Genomic DNA, 18,209 nt, shown 5'->3' on the forward strand with positions numbered 1-18,209 from the left:
CACAACAGAATAGTCGATATGTGGAAGAGACTCCAAGCAGAATAAGTTGGTTCGATGTCATTCTTCAAAAAAAAAGAGCTAATTCAATATTTATTGCAGAATGGGTTGAACATTATCATTGACTATAGGCTGAAGTAATTAAATACTCCACAGAATACAAATGTACCTGTGCTGTTGGAGGTTGTGGAGGGCAGCCAGTCAGAGTTAAACAGTGATATGGATTTAAACTCTGGAGCTTTGCTTGATTACCTTTGCAGCTTGGAATATTTATTCAAACTTTAATTGATACTAAATAGGTGGGGTAGAGTCTATGATAAGGCATATTGCATTATGTCTATGGAAGAAATAATCTTGATGGAAGGAAAGGCATTTTCTCATTCTATGCTTTCTTGACTTTTGAGAGCTGCAAAATGTATTTTTATTTTACAAACTACACTATGATCTTCCCAGTGAATAATACCCAAGAACTAACACAGCTGCTAAGATGCTGCATTCCTCCAATTCTGGCCTTTTGTGCATCCCCAATTTCCTTTGCCCCCTCCATTGGCGGCCATGCCTGCAGCTGTCTAGGCCCCATGCTCTGGAATTCCCTCCCTAAACCTCTCCTCCTCTCTACCTCTCTCTCCTCCTTTAAGACGCTCCTTAAAACCTATCTCTTTGACCAAGCCTGTCTTAATAGCTCCTTATGTGGCTTGATGTCAAATTTTGTCTGATAAAGCTCCTGTGAAGCACCTTGGGATGTTTTACAACCTTAAAGATTCTATATAAATACAAGTTGTTGTTGTTGGTTAAAATTGGCTTGCGAAAATGCATCTTTATGCAGGTCAGATTGAATATTCAGGACATTGCCATCACTTCTGAAGCGGAGTTCTGCAAAAATTATGAAGACGTCCATGATCAACTAAGTCAGCTACACAGGTCAAGTAAAGAATTGTACAAAATGCTTCAAGAAACCAAAGCAGGTAACTCATCATCTGTAACTGTTGAAAATCTCCAAATGTTAAGATACATCAGTTTTATGAGGAAACATAAGTAGTTTGCTTCCTTCTGAACATTTTTATCTTTATTGGTGGGGGTTGGGGGGGGGGGGGGGTGGTTGTATGTTATTTTTCTGTAAGGGTTGTTTAAGCAGAAAGGTGTACGCTGGAATTTTCTGAATGTAAAATGCTAGAGACCAATAATTTTTTTCAGGATTGTGTTTTTTTTTGTTAACATGTTATGTTACAAATCTTATCAAAGTTGAAAACCGTATGGAGAAAATATGGGATGGATTGGTTGTGTAATACTTGCTGGTTTGTCAATAATTTTGGAAAAAATTGATTGCCTGATTTTCTGCTGTTACGCATTCCTCACTGATACTTTTTTGCTACTTTTGATTCATTCAGATTTAGTTGTTGACAGCTTAACAAATAGGTTATTATTTGGGTTGCTCACAATTTCTTTGCCTTACAAATGTGATACTTTATGGTGTGACACTTCTGAAGTGCAATGCCTTTGAAAGGTGTGATGCTACAGACACATGCTAGAAATAGTAAGAGTTTCAAGTTTGAAATCCATTACACCAAGTTACTATGAAAGCAGTGTTTTTGAAGAAGCCGTTATAGGAACTTAAAGGGACATTATTTTCCAGTGTTATAAATTGAATTGACAAAGCCAATTGCTACAGGTTAATAGCTTAAACATCATGCCTAAATTTAACAAAGATTAGATGAACTTTTTAATTTATTTTTCTGTTCCTCATTAAGGCCTTGTCTGCCCTCACAGGTATCTTGTTTCAACTAGGAATGCTGGCGAATAGACCACAAACTCCAACAGAGAAACTTCTGTCTATTGGAGTTCTTGCATCCGGTTCCACAAGTTACATTGATGGTGTAGCTCCAGCAGATTTTCTAACAAATGATAAGAAAAACATAAATATGTTTATTGGTGAGAGATCTGGCAGCTGTAGTCCCAAGTCTGACATTTCCAAAATGTACACTTCCAGGGTATGTAATCTGTATCATGAAGATATCACATCAGAATCTGAATTGCCAAAGGAAGAACTGTTTGTCAAACACTCCAGTGGTAGCTACTCTTTTACCAACAGTCATCCTTCAGGAGTGGATCAGCCTCCAGAAGAAGTTGTATCATCAAATGTATACAATGAGCTCATTGTAAAAAAAGTAGAAGAGAGATTAGCTATTGAAAACTCTAGTTGCCCAAGCCTACAGTTGTGGGAAGATGATCCACATATCTTTGCCAACAAAAGCAAGTCTACGAATGACAATCAAATATATATTGCTCGATCAGAATGGGAAGTTTGGGACACTTTTGAATTTACTGCTTCGGGCAGTGATACTAATGGCTATGTTGAGCCTGAAGAAGAGAAGACATGTAACATACAAGTTATGGTCTCAACTCTTGATGTCACTTCACCTCAAGAACCTTTGAGTCTAAATGATACTTTGTGGCAACCAAATCCAATTGAACAAGTGTCGACCTCAAAAAATGATGTCTTTTCTCCCCGACAATATTTGAGCCCAAACAGCATGTTGGGACCACTAACTGAGAGTCAATTTTCAGATTCACCAGCCGAAAGAGATATGGAACAACTTGTAGCAAGTGATATCCCAGAATTCCAGTTTTGTCGGTGGCAGGAGATTGAGATAAGGGTCAGTTATGCAATTGACCCACATTATTTCTATATACAGCACTCTGGTCAGGAGCTACCAGAACTGATGAGGGAATTGAAGTAAGTACACAAGAAAAATGTTCCTACCCTGTGTTTTAAAATAAACATGCCTTTCTGGAGTGAGGGAAAGAAGTTCTACAAGAACAAAGTAGCAGGATGGGGGGAGCTTACTGGGCAAAAGTGACATTAATTTGGTAACTATAGATAACTTGGGTACACAATGTGCATTGTTATAGGTGCAGCTTTCCTCCCCTCCCTGACAAAAAAATAAATAAAAAGACTCCATCTCAGACTGTGACATTTGGTTTTAAATTTAGAATATACAATCTCCTGTGGTGTTGCACACAGGAAGTCAAGACCAAATGTAGTCTTCAGGTGAAGAGGGTTAAAGGCAGGGAGATAATTGGACCAGAGTGCGCAGACATAATTCAGTCTCCATTTTAAAGTCATATATTGTGTCCTTATTTTTTATATTCCCATTATAAATTCCTATGTCCACATTTATAGTGGAAACTACCGATTTAAACTTGTCATAATTACATCCGCCAGTGGTGGTGTTACCATGCTTCCATTGGCAAAATAGTGTTAATACAACATACAAAGGTAATGTAGGGAGTGTCCATTATAAATGTGGACATAGAAATTTGTAATGGGATAAATTGACCAGAAATGTGTGCAGATGTATTAATATTTTTAATATAATCAGCTGATCTACATAGTAATGGTAAGTCAGAGACTAAGATCTTTGTCTTATCTGTCTCTGCTATTTTTGTGTTGCTGTTTCTCTCTCTGTCCCCTTCTGCATTTCTGTCTTTTTCTTCTTTGCTTGCCATTTTATGTAGGAAGTGATGGATGGAATGGCACGGTGTGGTGGGAAAAGGAACCACCAAAGGCTGAAGACAGCATTTGGATGGGGTTTGCAGGGAATATATGACCCTCTGTAGCACCCTTCCCATTCCCTCCCCAATCATTTGTGCTTCTTCCCCACCCCTGCGCTCCTTTCGCGTTCCCTGCCCCATCACGTTCCCATTATCTCCTCCCCTTCTTATCACCTCACTCCCATCACTACCCCTACCCATTCTCTTTTGAAATGCCAACTCAATACCTGTATCATGCCTTCCCCCCTTGCTCCACAGTCACTCAACTCACCCTTAACCCTCCATACACACCCTCTCACTCCCAACTGCTTCCTCCAGGGAAGGATGTTGAGGCCAGCGGTCCCCTCGCCTTCAACCTTTACCCGTCTAACCTTCCCTATCTATCTGCTTCCCTCAAAGAGGCTTTGTTTACTTTCAAAATTCAACTAATTTGTGTTTTTGTTTTAAATTTAATTTGAATGAGTAAAGATGATTTGTTGCCTGCCCCGTGCAGGTAGCAAGTGTATGCAGATACCAGATCTTTAAGTTATATTGATAGATTTATAAAGCCTTGCATGTAGCACAAAATTCCTGCAATATTTAGTTTCTGTAATACTTTTTTCTTAACTTTATTGTCCTGCTTGTCTCGCACTTAAATTTCGAGGTACGGAGTTTACTTGGCCGTTCTGGAGGACTCCAGCCGTAACTCTGGCAGGACTCCAGTGGAACAGCCATTAACTCCCAAATCCACCAGGACCAAGCCTTAAATGGAATTTTGCAGCATCCTTGTTTGGGAACACAACCTCCACCTGCCTCAATCAAAGGTGTGGAATCCCTATGCTGGGAGTTACTGTTTCCCCAATCCTAATGGGGCTTGTTGTATGTTTGCAAGCCAGTACACTGAGTCAGATGAGGTGTACTGGCCTCCAGAAGAGTACAAGTGGGCCAATGGTTCGGGGTGGGGGTTCAGGTCATGGAAGTGACCAGGATCCCTGAAGAAAATGTAAGTTTTTAAGTTATTATTGGCCCCGTTACAAAGGAGGCCAAATGGGGTGCAGAAATGGTTTCTCCAAAGCAACCTGCCCCCCACCCCAAGATAGCAGAGGGCACCATATTTTCTAACAACATGGGGCTGGCAGGTGCCCGAGTAGACTTTGATTCTCCCCTTTGCAAAGCCAATCCAGAAATCTGATGTATTAAGCCAGAAATTTGACTGTTCTTGTGACTAGAAATATCCTCTTCTATGGACTGTCCATGTTGTGCATTTTCTCCAACAAGTGTGGGGTGGCAACCTGCTCCCGGGTCTTAGCTGAGTCTGCTGACAAAATTAACATTAGGTTACCTTGTTTTCACAGCATCGAGTGCTCAAGAAGTTCCGCTACAATGTGTTGCATTCCTTTGGTCAGCTCCTATGTGTGTGCTTGGCTTCCTGAAAGCAAACAGTGGTATAGGACACGTGTCATCAGGATTGTGGAATATGAAGCAACAATCACACATGGTATGGGCGCATGAGCTAGAAAATGTGTTATAAAAACAGGATTGAAACCATAATAGTAAATGGAATGACATTCAAGAAAAAACAAGTGTAAATGCTGTACTTTCATGTCGCTTTCTATAACTTGCAAATCATATTTTTCATGGAGGTACTAGGATTGCACAAGTGGCCGTTCTTCATGCGAGAGCCTAGACATTGACTGTCAGGCTGTTCAGCCACAGGGGACACCAAAGCCAAGCCTGATCCTGGCCTTGACCAATATCTGCATATGTACACTTTCCAGAGGTCCTAACCCATGCTAATTGTAATATCCAAACTGCTACCCTGCTGAAATCAGCCAAATCGACACAAACCAGGGAATTGAACCTAAGAACTTCTGTTCTATTTTCTGTTGTCATTGTGATATAGTTTGTTCTGCATGCAGCATACCAATAACAAAGGCATTGTTATAGTGAAATTCTTTATGGCGAGTTTCAGTACGACTAATATAGAATCATTCAGTGAGGATTTCAATTGATTGAAACTTAAGATTTTTGTAGACAGGTTTGTACTTCTCTTGAAGAATAACACCAATGTATTGTTACGTGATGAGGCATTAGTAGGTAACTCCTTTTCATAGTACAGGATATCAGTTTTGATATTTAAGTTCTAAGAACGTGGAACATTGGGTTACCTTGTTTTCACGGCATTGAGTATTCAAGGAGCTCTGGTACAATTTGTTGCATTCTTTTGATCACCCAGTTGGATAAACACTCTACAAATAATAAATAGCATTAGTCATTTAGATTCTATGGTACACCAGGCTTTTTGAACATCAGGTTGCAGGTTACTGATAAAATTGTTTTTCTTCTACAATGAGTAGCCTGTTTGAATTCATTTTCTGGAACATAAATTCGCAATGAGGAGGCACATTTTTAATTTTGACTTTATATTTGCAGATAACCACCAACATATTCTAGTGGAAGTGTTATGTGTGGATTATGGATTCTCTGCTTCCCTTCCACTCAGTTGTTTAAAATCTCTAACTGCAACATATTGTGTCCTTCCCCAGCAAGCTTTACGTGTGTCTTTAGCAAATGTAAGTACATAGGAATGTGAGTTTTAAGAAAATTCAGCATGTCGAATTTTACTGTTTTTAATATCTAATGTCAAATCAAGAACAAATAAATAAAGTTTAGTGAGGATTATTTTCTTAGTCTGATACTGCTTAGAATTACAGCTAAAGCAAAGATATTAAATAATGCTACATAAACCCTTTATAGCTTTAATGTTCATCGATTGAACAAAACACATGATTTTATAAATGCTGAGTTAGGAGATGCAGTGATGTAAGTATGCTGCAACACCAATGCTCAGTGTCATGAAAGTGGTGGTATAGGGTTATGACTGATTTTTTCCCCCCAAGCCCTGCCTACTCATTAACTTTGAGACACTGTTAACCCTCAGAAACAATAAAAAATGGAGAATATGTGTCCCTAAAATCTGCATAAAATGTGTTGAGTCCTTAATAAGTAATGCTGTTCAGATTCTATAACCAAACACATTTTAGTAATAGGATGTGTGCCTCCCTATAGACATCCATATTGTGTTATGTTTTTTAACTGAACTGTTAAGTTGATCAGATACTGACAGTGGCTTACTGATTTACCCACATCACACCCTAAACTATAAATTTTACAATGAGCATGTGATATTGGGTGAGGGGTGGGGAGGGGGTGGTTCCTGGAAGTAGGTGGGAATGCTGTTTAACAAAAACAATATACTGTCAAATCAACTTCTGCAGGTTTCTCCAATAGATGGTGCTGCCTGGTCCAGGTCAGAGATCAACTGGTTCAAGAAGTTTGTGAAAAACAAAATATTCTTTTCAAGACTTTATCAAAAATTGAACATCATGACAGTGGAGCTCTTCAGTGAAAGAGGGAAAATAGGGATCATGAGGTACACAGGCAAGACCTCCCTGTCCCTTTTGAGTTCTTATTTGGATTAAATACACCGTTTTTTTAATTTTGTATTTACTGTAGGGGGTGGAATTTTTGACTTTACCCATGTGCCACTTTCGTCTGATGCACCTCTAACCTTTATTCAGACACAGTGATGGTGTGGGGTATAGAATTGTTGTTGTAATAGTACTTGGCAGGAGGAGATATAGTCTCTTCTACATTTGTTATTTGGGCACATCAGGTGGCAGGGGAGTTCCGCCTTAGGAATGTTTTTATCCCCCAATTATACTATACCAATCAAATACCTTATTTTTGACATTAGAAATTTGTTACTGAGGTTAAAAATATTGTAGTTGACACAGATTTTTTCAAAAAACATTTTGAGTGATTTAATTAGTTCGAACCTTCCCTCAAATGTTGCAGGATCCCCCTCCCAGTGCTCTGTGTACCCTTTCTTTCTCCCCTCCCCTCCTTAACTGCTAGACCTTGTTACCCCCATCTCAGTACTGTAAGATCCTGGGCACTATTCACGCCCCCAGGTTCCATGGTTGCCCTCAATACTAGTAAGTCAGTGTCCCTGGTAATACTACTTGGTAATACTCTTCGAAAACCTCTGACTCACCATGAGCAATACCACAGACGATCTGCTAGTATATATAAAAACAGTTTGCCCCTCACTCATCTTCACTGCTAGCTAGAATCATAATTTCAGTAATCAAAATATTGGCCCATTTTAGCTAATCCATGCTGAATGAACAGCCAGCATCTAAGGTATAACCTCTCCACTTTTTTCAGTGCTGTATAATTTGGCCCAGTTTAATTTAACAGTCATAAGTGCACAGCCTGTTGCAGTATAAGTTCATTTTCTTTAACTTAGTTGGTTTGTTGTAGGAACACAGGAACAGGAGTAGACCATTTAGTCCCTCGAGCCTGTTCTGCCATTCAAAGGGATCATAGCTGATCTGTGACCTAACTCTATATACCTGCCTTAGCCCCATATCCCTTAATACCTTTGGTTAACAAAAGTCTATCAATCTCAGATTTAAAATTAACAATTGAGCTAGCATCAACTGCCATTTGTGGAAGAGAGTTCCAAACTTCTACCACCCTTTGTGTGTAGAAGAGTTTCCTAACTTCACTCCTGAAAATCCTGGCTCTAAATTTTAGGCTATGTCCCCTAGTCCTAGACTCCCCAACCAGCGGAAATAATTTCTCTCTATTTACTCTATCAGTTCCCTTTAATGGTGTACTGGATTTAACTTTTTTTTCCCCTTTAGGAGAGGGTCTAAGCTTTCCCAAAAGATGGCAGCAGCTGGGCTTGCAAGATACTCAGAAGGTAATTGTGGTAAGTGTTACTGCCAGTGGGTTAGTGAACGTAAATGTGTTTTTTTTTTGTGCGCAATTTCAAAAGAAGAACTGTTCCACTCCTTGAAGTTAACTTTTACCCCCACTCTTTACTTTTTGTAAGTACACAAACATCCAGCATGTATAATTATACTCTTGGCTTAATATCACGTGTTCTGCCTCTAAACCAGTACTGGTTTCCCATATAATCACACTTTGCTGTATACTACCATATTTCATCTGATCTTACACGCAACTGCAGTTCTTGGCTTTTTCTACTCTTTCACAAGGAACCACTGTTAATGTAAGTGAAGTGCACCTCCCAGCAGGGCTTTCTGGATAGTGATCTGGAGCAGAAAACTGGCCATTTTCCCCTCCCTAACACGGGAGCATTGATGCACATTGCAGTGCCTCCCCCTTATGCCCAGCTAAGATCAACTAACTCTGCAAAAGATTAGGGTTTGAACCTGGGATCTCCTTGTTTAATGTAGCTCAGCTATTTACTGTATAATTTCCCTGAGATATCAGAGGAGACCGTGAACACAAATCTGTATCCTGCTACTGTGGTACACTGCTTTAATGCACAGCATCACTGCACTATCTTAGATATCAATGATACTGTTTGAGTGGTTGTATACACCAGTGGCAAGAAAAAAAAACTTCTGTGTGTGAGATTTATGTTTTTAAAAAAAAAAATTTTAAACTTTATTTTTTAAAGCTTCACCCAAAGTTGGAACAATTATTCCTCTGCACTGGAAGCAGCGCCTTGTAAAATTACTGTCAAAACCAACCAACTTCTGAAAATGACCCGGTATGTTCCAATGTGCAGTAAGTATACCGTTGGACAGAGTATTAATCATGAAATAATGGGAGCTTGTAACAAAGGAAATGCAGTTATCATGGGGGACTTTAATCTGCATATAGACTGGGCAAATCAAATTGGCAAAGATCGTTTCCTAGAGCAATACATCATGGAACTGACCAGGGAACAGGCTATTTTAGATCTTGTACTATATAATGAGATGGGGTTAATTAGTAATCTCGCAGTAAAAGACCCTCTGGGGAAGAGTGATCATAATATGATAGAATTTCACATTCAGTTCGAAAGTAACATACATTCAGAAACTAGAGTCTTAAACTTAAATAAAGCCAATTACATAATGAGGGGTGAATTGTCAGAAGTAGTTTGGGAAATTAAATTAAAGGGTTTGACAGTTGAAAAGCAATGGAAAACATTTAAAGAAACATTTCAATATTCTCAACAAGTATACATTCCATTGAAAAATAAAAACTCCACGGGAAAAGAGATCCACCCGTGGCTAACTAAAGAAGTTAAGGAGAGTATTAGATTGAAAGAGAAGTTGTTGCCAAGAAGAGTAATAAGCCTGGGGATTGGGAAGGTTTTAGAAACCAACAAAGGGCGACCAAAAAATTGATGATGAGGGAGAAAATAGAATATGAAAGTAAACTAGCAAGAAATATAAAAATGAATTGTAAGAGCTTCTACAAGTATGTAAAAAGGAAGAGATAGCAAAAGTTCCTTAGAGGCTGAGACAGGGGAAATTATAATGGGGAATCAGGAAATGGCAGATGCGTTAAACAAATATTTTGTATCTGTCTTCACAGTAGAAGACACGAAAGCATACCAAAAATATGGAGAACCAAGGGGTAAACGAGAGTGAGGAACTTAAAATAATTAATATCACTAGAGAAAAAGTACTGGACAAACTAATGGGATTAAATGCCATTAAATCCCCTGGACCTGATGACCTATATCCTAGGGTTCTAAAAGAGGAGGCTGCAGAGATGACAGATACATTGAGGGTTATGATCTTCCAAAATTCTCTAAATTCTGGAACAATCCCAGTGGACTGGAAGGTAGCAAATGTTATCCTGCTATTCAAGAAGGGAGGGAGAGAGAAAACAGGGAATTACAGGCCAGTTAGCCTGACATCAGTCATCAGGAAAATGCTGGAATCCATTATTAAGGAAGTGGTAACAGAGTACTTAGAAAATCATAATATGATTAGGCAGAGTCAACATGGTTTTATGAAAGGGAAACCATGTTTGACAAATCTAATAGAGTCTTTTGAGGATGTAACTAGCAGGGTAGATAAAGGAGAACCCGTGGATGTAGTATATTTGGATTTTCAAAAGGCATTCGATAAGGTGCCACATAAAAGGTTGTTACACAAGGTAAGGGCTCATGGGGTTAGGGGTAATATATTAGCATGGATAGAGGATTGGTTAAAGGTCAGAAACCAGAGAGTAGGGATAAATGGGTCATTCTCAGGTTGGCAGGCTGTAACTAGTGGGGCACCTCAAGGATTGGTGCTTGGGCCTCAGCTATTTACAATCCATATTAATGACTTAGATGAAGGGACTAAGTGTAATGTATCCAAGTTTGCTGATGATACAAAGCTAGGTGGGGAAGTAAGCTGTGAGGAGGACACAAAGAGTCTGCAAAGGGATATAGACAGATTAAGTGAGTGGGCAAGAAGGTGGCAGGTGGAGTATAATGTGGGGAAATGTGAAATTATTCACTTTGGTAGGAAGAATAGAAAAACAGAATATTTTTTAAATGGTGAGAAACTACTAAATGTTGGTGTTCAGAGAGATTTGGGTGTCCTCGTACAAGAAACACAAAAATTACTATGCAGGGTCAGCAGGCAATTAGGAAAGCAAATGGCATGTTGGCCTTTATTGCAAGGGGTTGGAGTACGAGAGAGAGAAGTCTTAACACAGTTGTACAGGACCTCACCTGGAATACTGCGTACAGTTTTGGTCTCCTTATCTAAGGAAGGATTTTTTTTATTCATTCATAGGATGTGGGCGTCGCTGGCAAGGCCAGCATTTATTGCCCATCCCTAATTGCCCTTGAGAAGGTGGTGGTGAGCTGCCGCCTTGCAGTCCGTGTGGTGAAAGTTCTCCCACAGTGCTTTTAGGAAGGGAGTTCCAGGATTTTGACCCAGCAACGATGAAGGAACACCGATATATTTCCAAGTCGGGATGGTGTGTGACTTGGAGGGGAACATGCAGGTGGTCTTGTTCCCATATGCCTGCTGCCCTTGTCCTTCTAGGTGGTAGAGGTTGCGGGTTTGGGAGGTGCTGTCAAAGAAGCCTTGGCGAGTTTCTGCAGTGCATCCTGTGGATGGTACACACTGCAGCCACAGTGCGCTGGTGGTGAAGGGAGTGAATGTTTCGGGTGGTGGATGGGGTGCCAATCAAGCGGGCTGCTTTGTCCTGGATAGTGTCGAGCTTCTTGAGTGTTGTTGGAGCTGCACTCATCCAGGCAAGTGGAGAGTATTCCATCACACTCCTGACTTGTGCCTTGTCGATGGAGAGGCTTTGGGGAGTCAGGAGGTGAGTCACTCCCAGAATACCGAGCCTCAGACCTACCCTTATAGCCACAGTATTTATGTGGCTGGCCCAGTTAAGTTTCTGGTCAATGGTGACCCCAGGATGTTGATGATGGGGGATTTGGTGATGGTAATGCCGTTGAATGTCAAGGGGAGGTGGTTAGACTCTCTTTTTGGAGATGGTCATTGCCTGGCACTTGTCTGGTGCGAATGTTACTTGCCACTTATGAGCCCAAGCCTGGATGTTGTCCAGGTCTTGCTGCATGCGGGCATGGACTGCTTCATTATCTGAGGGGTTGCAAATGGAACTCAACACTGTGCAATCATCAGCGGACATCCCCATTTCTGACCTTATGATGGAGGGAAGATCGTTGATGAAGCAGCTGAAGATGGTTGGGCCTAGGACACTGCCTGAGGAGCTCCTGCAGCATTGTCCTGGGGCTGAGATGATTGGCCTCCAACAACCACTACCATCTCCCTTTGTGCTAGGTATGACTCCAGCCACTGGAGAGTTTTCCACCTGATTCCCATTGACTTCAATTTTATTAAGGCTCCTTGGTGCCACACTCGGTCAACTGCTGCCTTGATGTCAAGAGCAGTCACTCTCACCTCACTTTGGGAATTCAGCTCTTGTGTCCATGTTTGGACCAAGGCTGTAATGAGGTCTGGAGCCAAGTGGTCCTGGCGGAACCCAAACTGAGCATCGGTGAGCAGGTTATTGGTGAGTAAGTGCCGCTTGTTAGCACTGTCGACGACACCTTCCATCACTTTGCTGATGATTGAGAGTAGGTTGATTGGGCGGTAATTGGCTGGATTGGATTTGTCCTGCTTTTTGTGGACAGGACATACCTGTGCAATTTTCCACATTGTCGGGTAGATGCCAGTGTTGTAGCTATACTGGAACAGTTTGGCTCGAGGCACGGCTAGTTCTGGAGCACAAGTCTTCAGCATTACAGCCGGGATGCTGTCGGGGCCCATAGCCTTTGCTGTCTCCAGTACACTCAGCCGTTTCTTGATATCACGTGGAGTGAATCGAATTGGCTGAAGACTGGCTTCTGTGATGGTGGGGATATCGGGAGGAGGCCGAGATGGATCATCCACTCGGCATTTCTGGCTGAAGATGGTTGCAAACACTTCAGCCTTGTCTTTTGCACTCACGTGCTGGATTCTGCCATCATTGAGGATGGGGATATTTACAGAGCCTCCTCCTCCCGTTAGGTGTTTAATTGTCCACCACCATTCAAGACTGGATGTGGCAGGACTACAGAGCTTTGATCTGATCCGTTGGTTGAGGAATCGCTTAGCTCTGTATATAGCATGTTGCTTCTGCTGTTTAGCATGCATGTAGTCCTGAGTTGTAGCTTCACCAGGTTGGCACCTCATTTTTAGGTACGCCTGGTGCTGCTCCTGGCATGCTCTTCTACACTCCTCATTGAACCAGGGTTAATCCCCTGGCTTGTTGGTAATGGTAGAGTGAGGAATATGCCGGGCCATGAGGTTACAGATTGTGCTGGAATACAATTCTGCTGCTGCTGATGGCCCACAGCGCCTCATGGATGCCCAGTTTTGAGCTGCTAGATCTGTTCTGAATCTAACCCATTTAGCACGGTGATAGTGCCACTCAACACGTTGGATGGTGTCCTCAGTGCGAAGACGGGACTTCGTCTCCATGAGGACTGTGCGGTGGTCACTTCTACCAATACTGTAATGGACAGATGCATCTGCAACGGGTAAGTTGGTGAGGACGAGGTCAAGTAGGTTTTTCCCTCGTGTTGGTTCGCTCACCACCTGCCGCAGGCCCAGTCTGGCAACTGTGTCCTTCAGGACCCGGCCAGCTCGGTCAGTAGTGGTGCTACCGAGCCACTCTTGGTGATGGACGTTGAAGTCCCCCACCCAAAGTACATTCTGTGCCCTTGCTACCCTCAGTGCTTCCTCCAAGTGGTGCTCAACATGGAGGAGGACTGATTCATCAGCTGAGGGAGGGCGGTAGGTGGTAATCAGCAGGTTTCCTTACCCGTGTTTGACCTGATGCCAGGAGATTTCATGGGGTCCAGAGTCAATGTTGAGGACTCCCAGGGCCACTCCCTCCTGACTGTATATCACTGTACCGCCACCTCTGGTCCTCTCCCACCTGCAGGACAGACCCAGGGATGGTGATGGAAGAGTCTGGGACGTTGGCTGAAAGGTATGATTCTGTGAATACAGCTATGTCAGGCTGTTGCTTGATCAGTCTGTGGGACAGCTCTCCCAATTTTGGCACAAGTCCCCAGATGTTCGTGAGGAGGACTTTGCAGGGTCGACTAGGCTTGGTTTGCCTTTGTCATGTCTGGTGCCTAGTGGTCTGATGCCGGATGGTCCGTCCGGTTATATTCTTATGATGATTTTTTTTAAGCGAGATTTTACAAGTGAGTGGCTTGCTCGGCCATTTCAGAGGGCAATTAAGAATCAACCACATTGCTGTGGGTTTGGAGTCACATATAGGCCAGACTGGGTAAGGATGGCAGGTTTCCTTCCCTAAAGGACATTAGTGAACCAGATGGGTTTTTATGACAATCCGGTAGTTTCATGGCCACCATTACTGATACTAGATTTTTTAATTCCAGATTTTATTTAATTAATTGAATTTAAATTCCCCAGCTGCCGTGGCGGGATTTGAGCTCATGACTCCGGATTATTAGTCCGGCCTCTGGATTACTAGTCCAGTAACATAACCACTATGCTACCTTGGAGGTGGTACAATGAAGGTTCATTAGATTAATTCCTGGGATGAGAGGGTTGTCCTACGAGGAGAGGTTGAGTAGAATGGGCTTATTTTCTCTGGAGTTTAGAAGAATGAGAGGTGATCTCATTGAAACATATAAGATTATTAGGAGGCTTGACAGGGTAGATGCTGAGATTGTTTCCCCAGGCTAGAGAGTCTAGAACTCGGGGGCATAGTCGCAGGTTAAGGGATCGGCCATTCAAGACTGAGATGAGGAGGAATTTCTTCACTCAGGGTTGTGAATCTTTGGAATTCTGTACCCTAGAGGGCTGTGGATGCTGAGTCATTAAATATATTCAAGGCTGAGTTGGATAGATTTTTGGACCCTAGGGGAATCATGGGATATGGGGATCAGGCAGGAAAGTGGAGTTGAGACCAAAGATCAGCCATGATCTGATTGAATGGCGGATCAAGCTCGAGGGGCAGTATGGCCTACACCTGCTCCTATTTCTTATATTCTTATAAGAGAAAGTTGGGAGTGCTGTAACTTATCAGGAGGAACTGATGATAAGCCAACTTTCGTGACTTATGAACAGCATCAGAATCCTATGATGTAATGGTGCCTTTAAATGTACTCCTCAAAATGTTACTTCTAAATGAAGAATAACTGAAACTATGTTCAGCAATAAATTTTTTGATGATAAATCCTAACGAGATGCCCTCACAAGTTTAATGCATTAATCTGATTGTAAATGTATTGTACTGCATAATACACATCGCAAAAAAATGATTGTGCATCTCTGCGTTTAATATAACTGTAGAGAAGTTTGAAGTACCTGCTTTTTTAAAAAAAAATAAGTTTTTTTTCCCTTTTTTACAGACTGAGCATTATTGAGACCTGTTTTGGTACCAAGGCAGGATCTATACATGGACCTAAACATAAGGGAAAAGTAGATGGACAGATCGGCCTTTCCTTATTTCCAGCTTGGAATTTGATTTTCTCTGGTAGCACACTGGTTAATGGGTTCACATAAAATTCCTTTGTGTACTATTTGAACATATTTTCAATCCGTTTATTTTAAAGGATTAATGAGTGCATTAAAATAGAATACAAAGAAATTTGTGTAAACACATTAACCAGTGCATAACCAGAGGTCATTGAAGCCCTTTGTTTTAGAGCAGTTGATGCCATGAACCATTTCACTAGTAGCTGCAAATAGTGTTTGTGTAGTTATGGTGACTGTCTTGATGTGACTTTAAACTTTTTTAAGCCAGTTTTGATATTTTCTTTGCTAGCAATAGCTCACTGTTGAATACTTACTAGGTGTGTTCAATTTTTTGGCCACAAGATTATATAGAATGACTTAGAAATTACAACATGAAAACAGGCTGTTTGGCCTGACAGGTCTTTGTTGCTATTTATCCTCCACACAAGCAGTAGTCCCAATCCCCTGTGCCCACTCCATTCTCATATCCCTTTTATTCCTCAGCCTCACAATGCTCTTTTTTTTTTAAAAAGAGTTTCTCCTGTCCTAAATCTCTCAAATTTAATCTTTTATCTATATCCCCTCATTCTAGACCCTGCATTCACTGAAAACTGTCTGTTTCTATCTATTCTGTCCTATCAAATCGCCCCATAATCTCCTCTGTTCTAACAAAAACAGTCCCAATTTTTCAAATCTTTCTTCATACTAGGCAAAATCCTAGCGAATCTGTGATGTACCCTCTCTATTGCCTCATCCTTCCTAATGTGTGGAGCTCAACACTTCACACAGTACTCCAACTTAGGTTTTAATTAGATTCATCATTACATCTCAACTACAACATATTATACCTCTTGCCGTAAAAGACCCAGTATTCCATTAGCTATTTTAATGACCTTAGTTGAGCTGCTGCTTTTGATGTCTTGTGAACCTGAATCTCCAAATCCTTTTAGTCTTTGCCATCATCCAGCTTTCCCCCATTCAAAGTATAATTATTACTTTTATTTTTTTACCAAAATGTATCAGCTCACATTTACTTACATTGAATTCTATCTGCCACATTTTTGCCCATTCCACCATTTTATCAATATCCCCTTACTTTGGTCCTCAGAATTATTTACTATGCCTCCTATTGTAGCATTGTCTGCAAATTTGGACAAAACCCCTTGAGACTTGTATCCAAATCATTGGTGTACATAATGAACAGAATCTGTCCCAGAACAGAATTCTGTGCTATCCACTTCTAACCACTCTGGAAAAACTACCCTTAAATTCTGCTCACTTTCCTCCCTTCTAACTAGTTTGTAATCCAATTTGTTACCCTTCTCCTAATTCCATACCTGTTAATCTTCTCCATTTGTGGTACCTTATCAAAGGCTTTCTGAATGTCCATGTACACCACATCCACTATATTTCCACCATCTCTTCCTGACACCATCCCTTTAGCTATGTGTTGAGCTCCCTAATCTTCTGATCCTTCCCTATTCTAGCACATGGCTGGAGAGTTATCCAAAGATTACCATCTTTTGAAGTCCGGTACCTAAAACTGCTTCCAAAACTCCTTTTACAGGACTTGAGACCTTTACTTTCCTATATCATTGGCTCCCATATGGACCACAATGACTGACTGCTCTCTCTTCCTTTCTATAATCTTTCCAGTATTTCTGAAATGTCTCTTACCATAGCACCTGAGAGGCAACAAAGCATCTGGTATTCTCGATGGGACTGCAAAAGATAGCGTCTAACTGTTGAATCTTCTATTACTACTGCATTCCTAACTGAATTGCTAATCCCCCCACCATCCCCATCACATTTTTTGCTGCCATTGTAATCCATTTGATGGTCCTGCTCAAGGTCTGCATCCTCGCCACAGAAGGCCAGTGCTTCAAACATGTGGGAGGGGATAATTTGCTCCAGGCATCTTGCTTTAGCCTGATCCTCCTCTCTTTCCCTGATCTGTGGATAGTCACCACTTCTTCCATTGTCAAGTCCCTATCTCTCAACAGGGTGAGCACCCTCTGAAACTCTCCCACCCTGACATGTCAGATTGTCTCTAACTCTACCTCTAGTTCTAACATCTTGAGCTCAAGTAATCTCAGTTAGAGAAATGTCCCAATAATATATTTGTCCAAGTTAACATCTACTCCACAGTCCCACATCTTGCAGGAACTGCACATCATGGTTCCTTCCTATGCTGCCATTCTTAACTTTAACTTAATTAAAATTTATAGTAAGTTTACATTCTTATCTACTTAAATGTCAATTAAACTACTCTGCTCTAAATTCCCACTGTAACCAAATTACCATCATGGAAATAACAGTTTTTACTCTGTGCACATCTCATTCTGTTACCAGCTCACTCCGTGGTGTGCTCTCCCCTCAAACTGTTACCGGCAAATGAGTACTTGAACCTATGCAGTCTACTTGCCACTCGTTCTGGTGGAAGTTGTAACATTAGAGGAGAAAACCTGCTTTTTGTTTTTCTAAATTTATGCTGAATAAACCTGACTTGCATGTACCATTTCAAATATGTGTAAACACATTATAGAATTTTAAAGCACAGTAGGAGGCCATTTGTACCATTGCACCTGTGCCAGCTCACTGAAAGAGCTAGCCACTTGGTTCCATTCTCCTATATGTATATAAGCATACACATGTGCATAAATTGATCTGATCAATACACAGAAATGTACTTTTCAGGGACAATGCAGTCAGTACTCAATTTGGAACACTAACATTCAGTGCCAGAGAGCATGAATGGATAATTATGGCTTTGAACTACACTGTGCTAAATTCCCAATCTGATGCATACCAAGAAGGGAGGAGCAACGTGGATGCTGCAATCTTGGGAGGGGAAAT

The 18,209-nt window shown here is 41.2% G+C and overlaps 1 protein-coding gene across 1 annotated transcript in view; it reads left to right on the forward strand.

Annotated features, from left to right (window-relative positions):
* The first annotated feature begins 2,372 nt into the window (after positions 1 to 2,372).
* The window catches only part of LOC137332807 (uncharacterized), a 30,856-nt gene continuing 15,019 nt past the window's right edge, over positions 2,373 to 18,209 (forward strand). Inside the window, exons 1-6 of the mRNA XM_067996743.1 lie at positions 2,373 to 2,731; positions 4,884 to 5,026; positions 5,962 to 6,101; positions 6,807 to 6,961; positions 8,241 to 8,308; positions 9,026 to 9,093. Of these exons, the coding sequence (XP_067852844.1) occupies positions 2,388 to 2,731; positions 4,884 to 5,026; positions 5,962 to 6,101; positions 6,807 to 6,961; positions 8,241 to 8,308; positions 9,026 to 9,093 (918 nt within the window). The 5' untranslated portion in view covers positions 2,373 to 2,387. The remainder of the gene's footprint in view (positions 2,732 to 4,883; positions 5,027 to 5,961; positions 6,102 to 6,806; positions 6,962 to 8,240; positions 8,309 to 9,025; positions 9,094 to 18,209) is intronic.

This window comes from Heptranchias perlo, chromosome 15 (genome assembly GCF_035084215.1).
Source record: "Heptranchias perlo isolate sHepPer1 chromosome 15, sHepPer1.hap1, whole genome shotgun sequence".
NCBI classification, from domain to species: Eukaryota; Metazoa; Chordata; class Chondrichthyes; order Hexanchiformes; family Hexanchidae; genus Heptranchias; species Heptranchias perlo.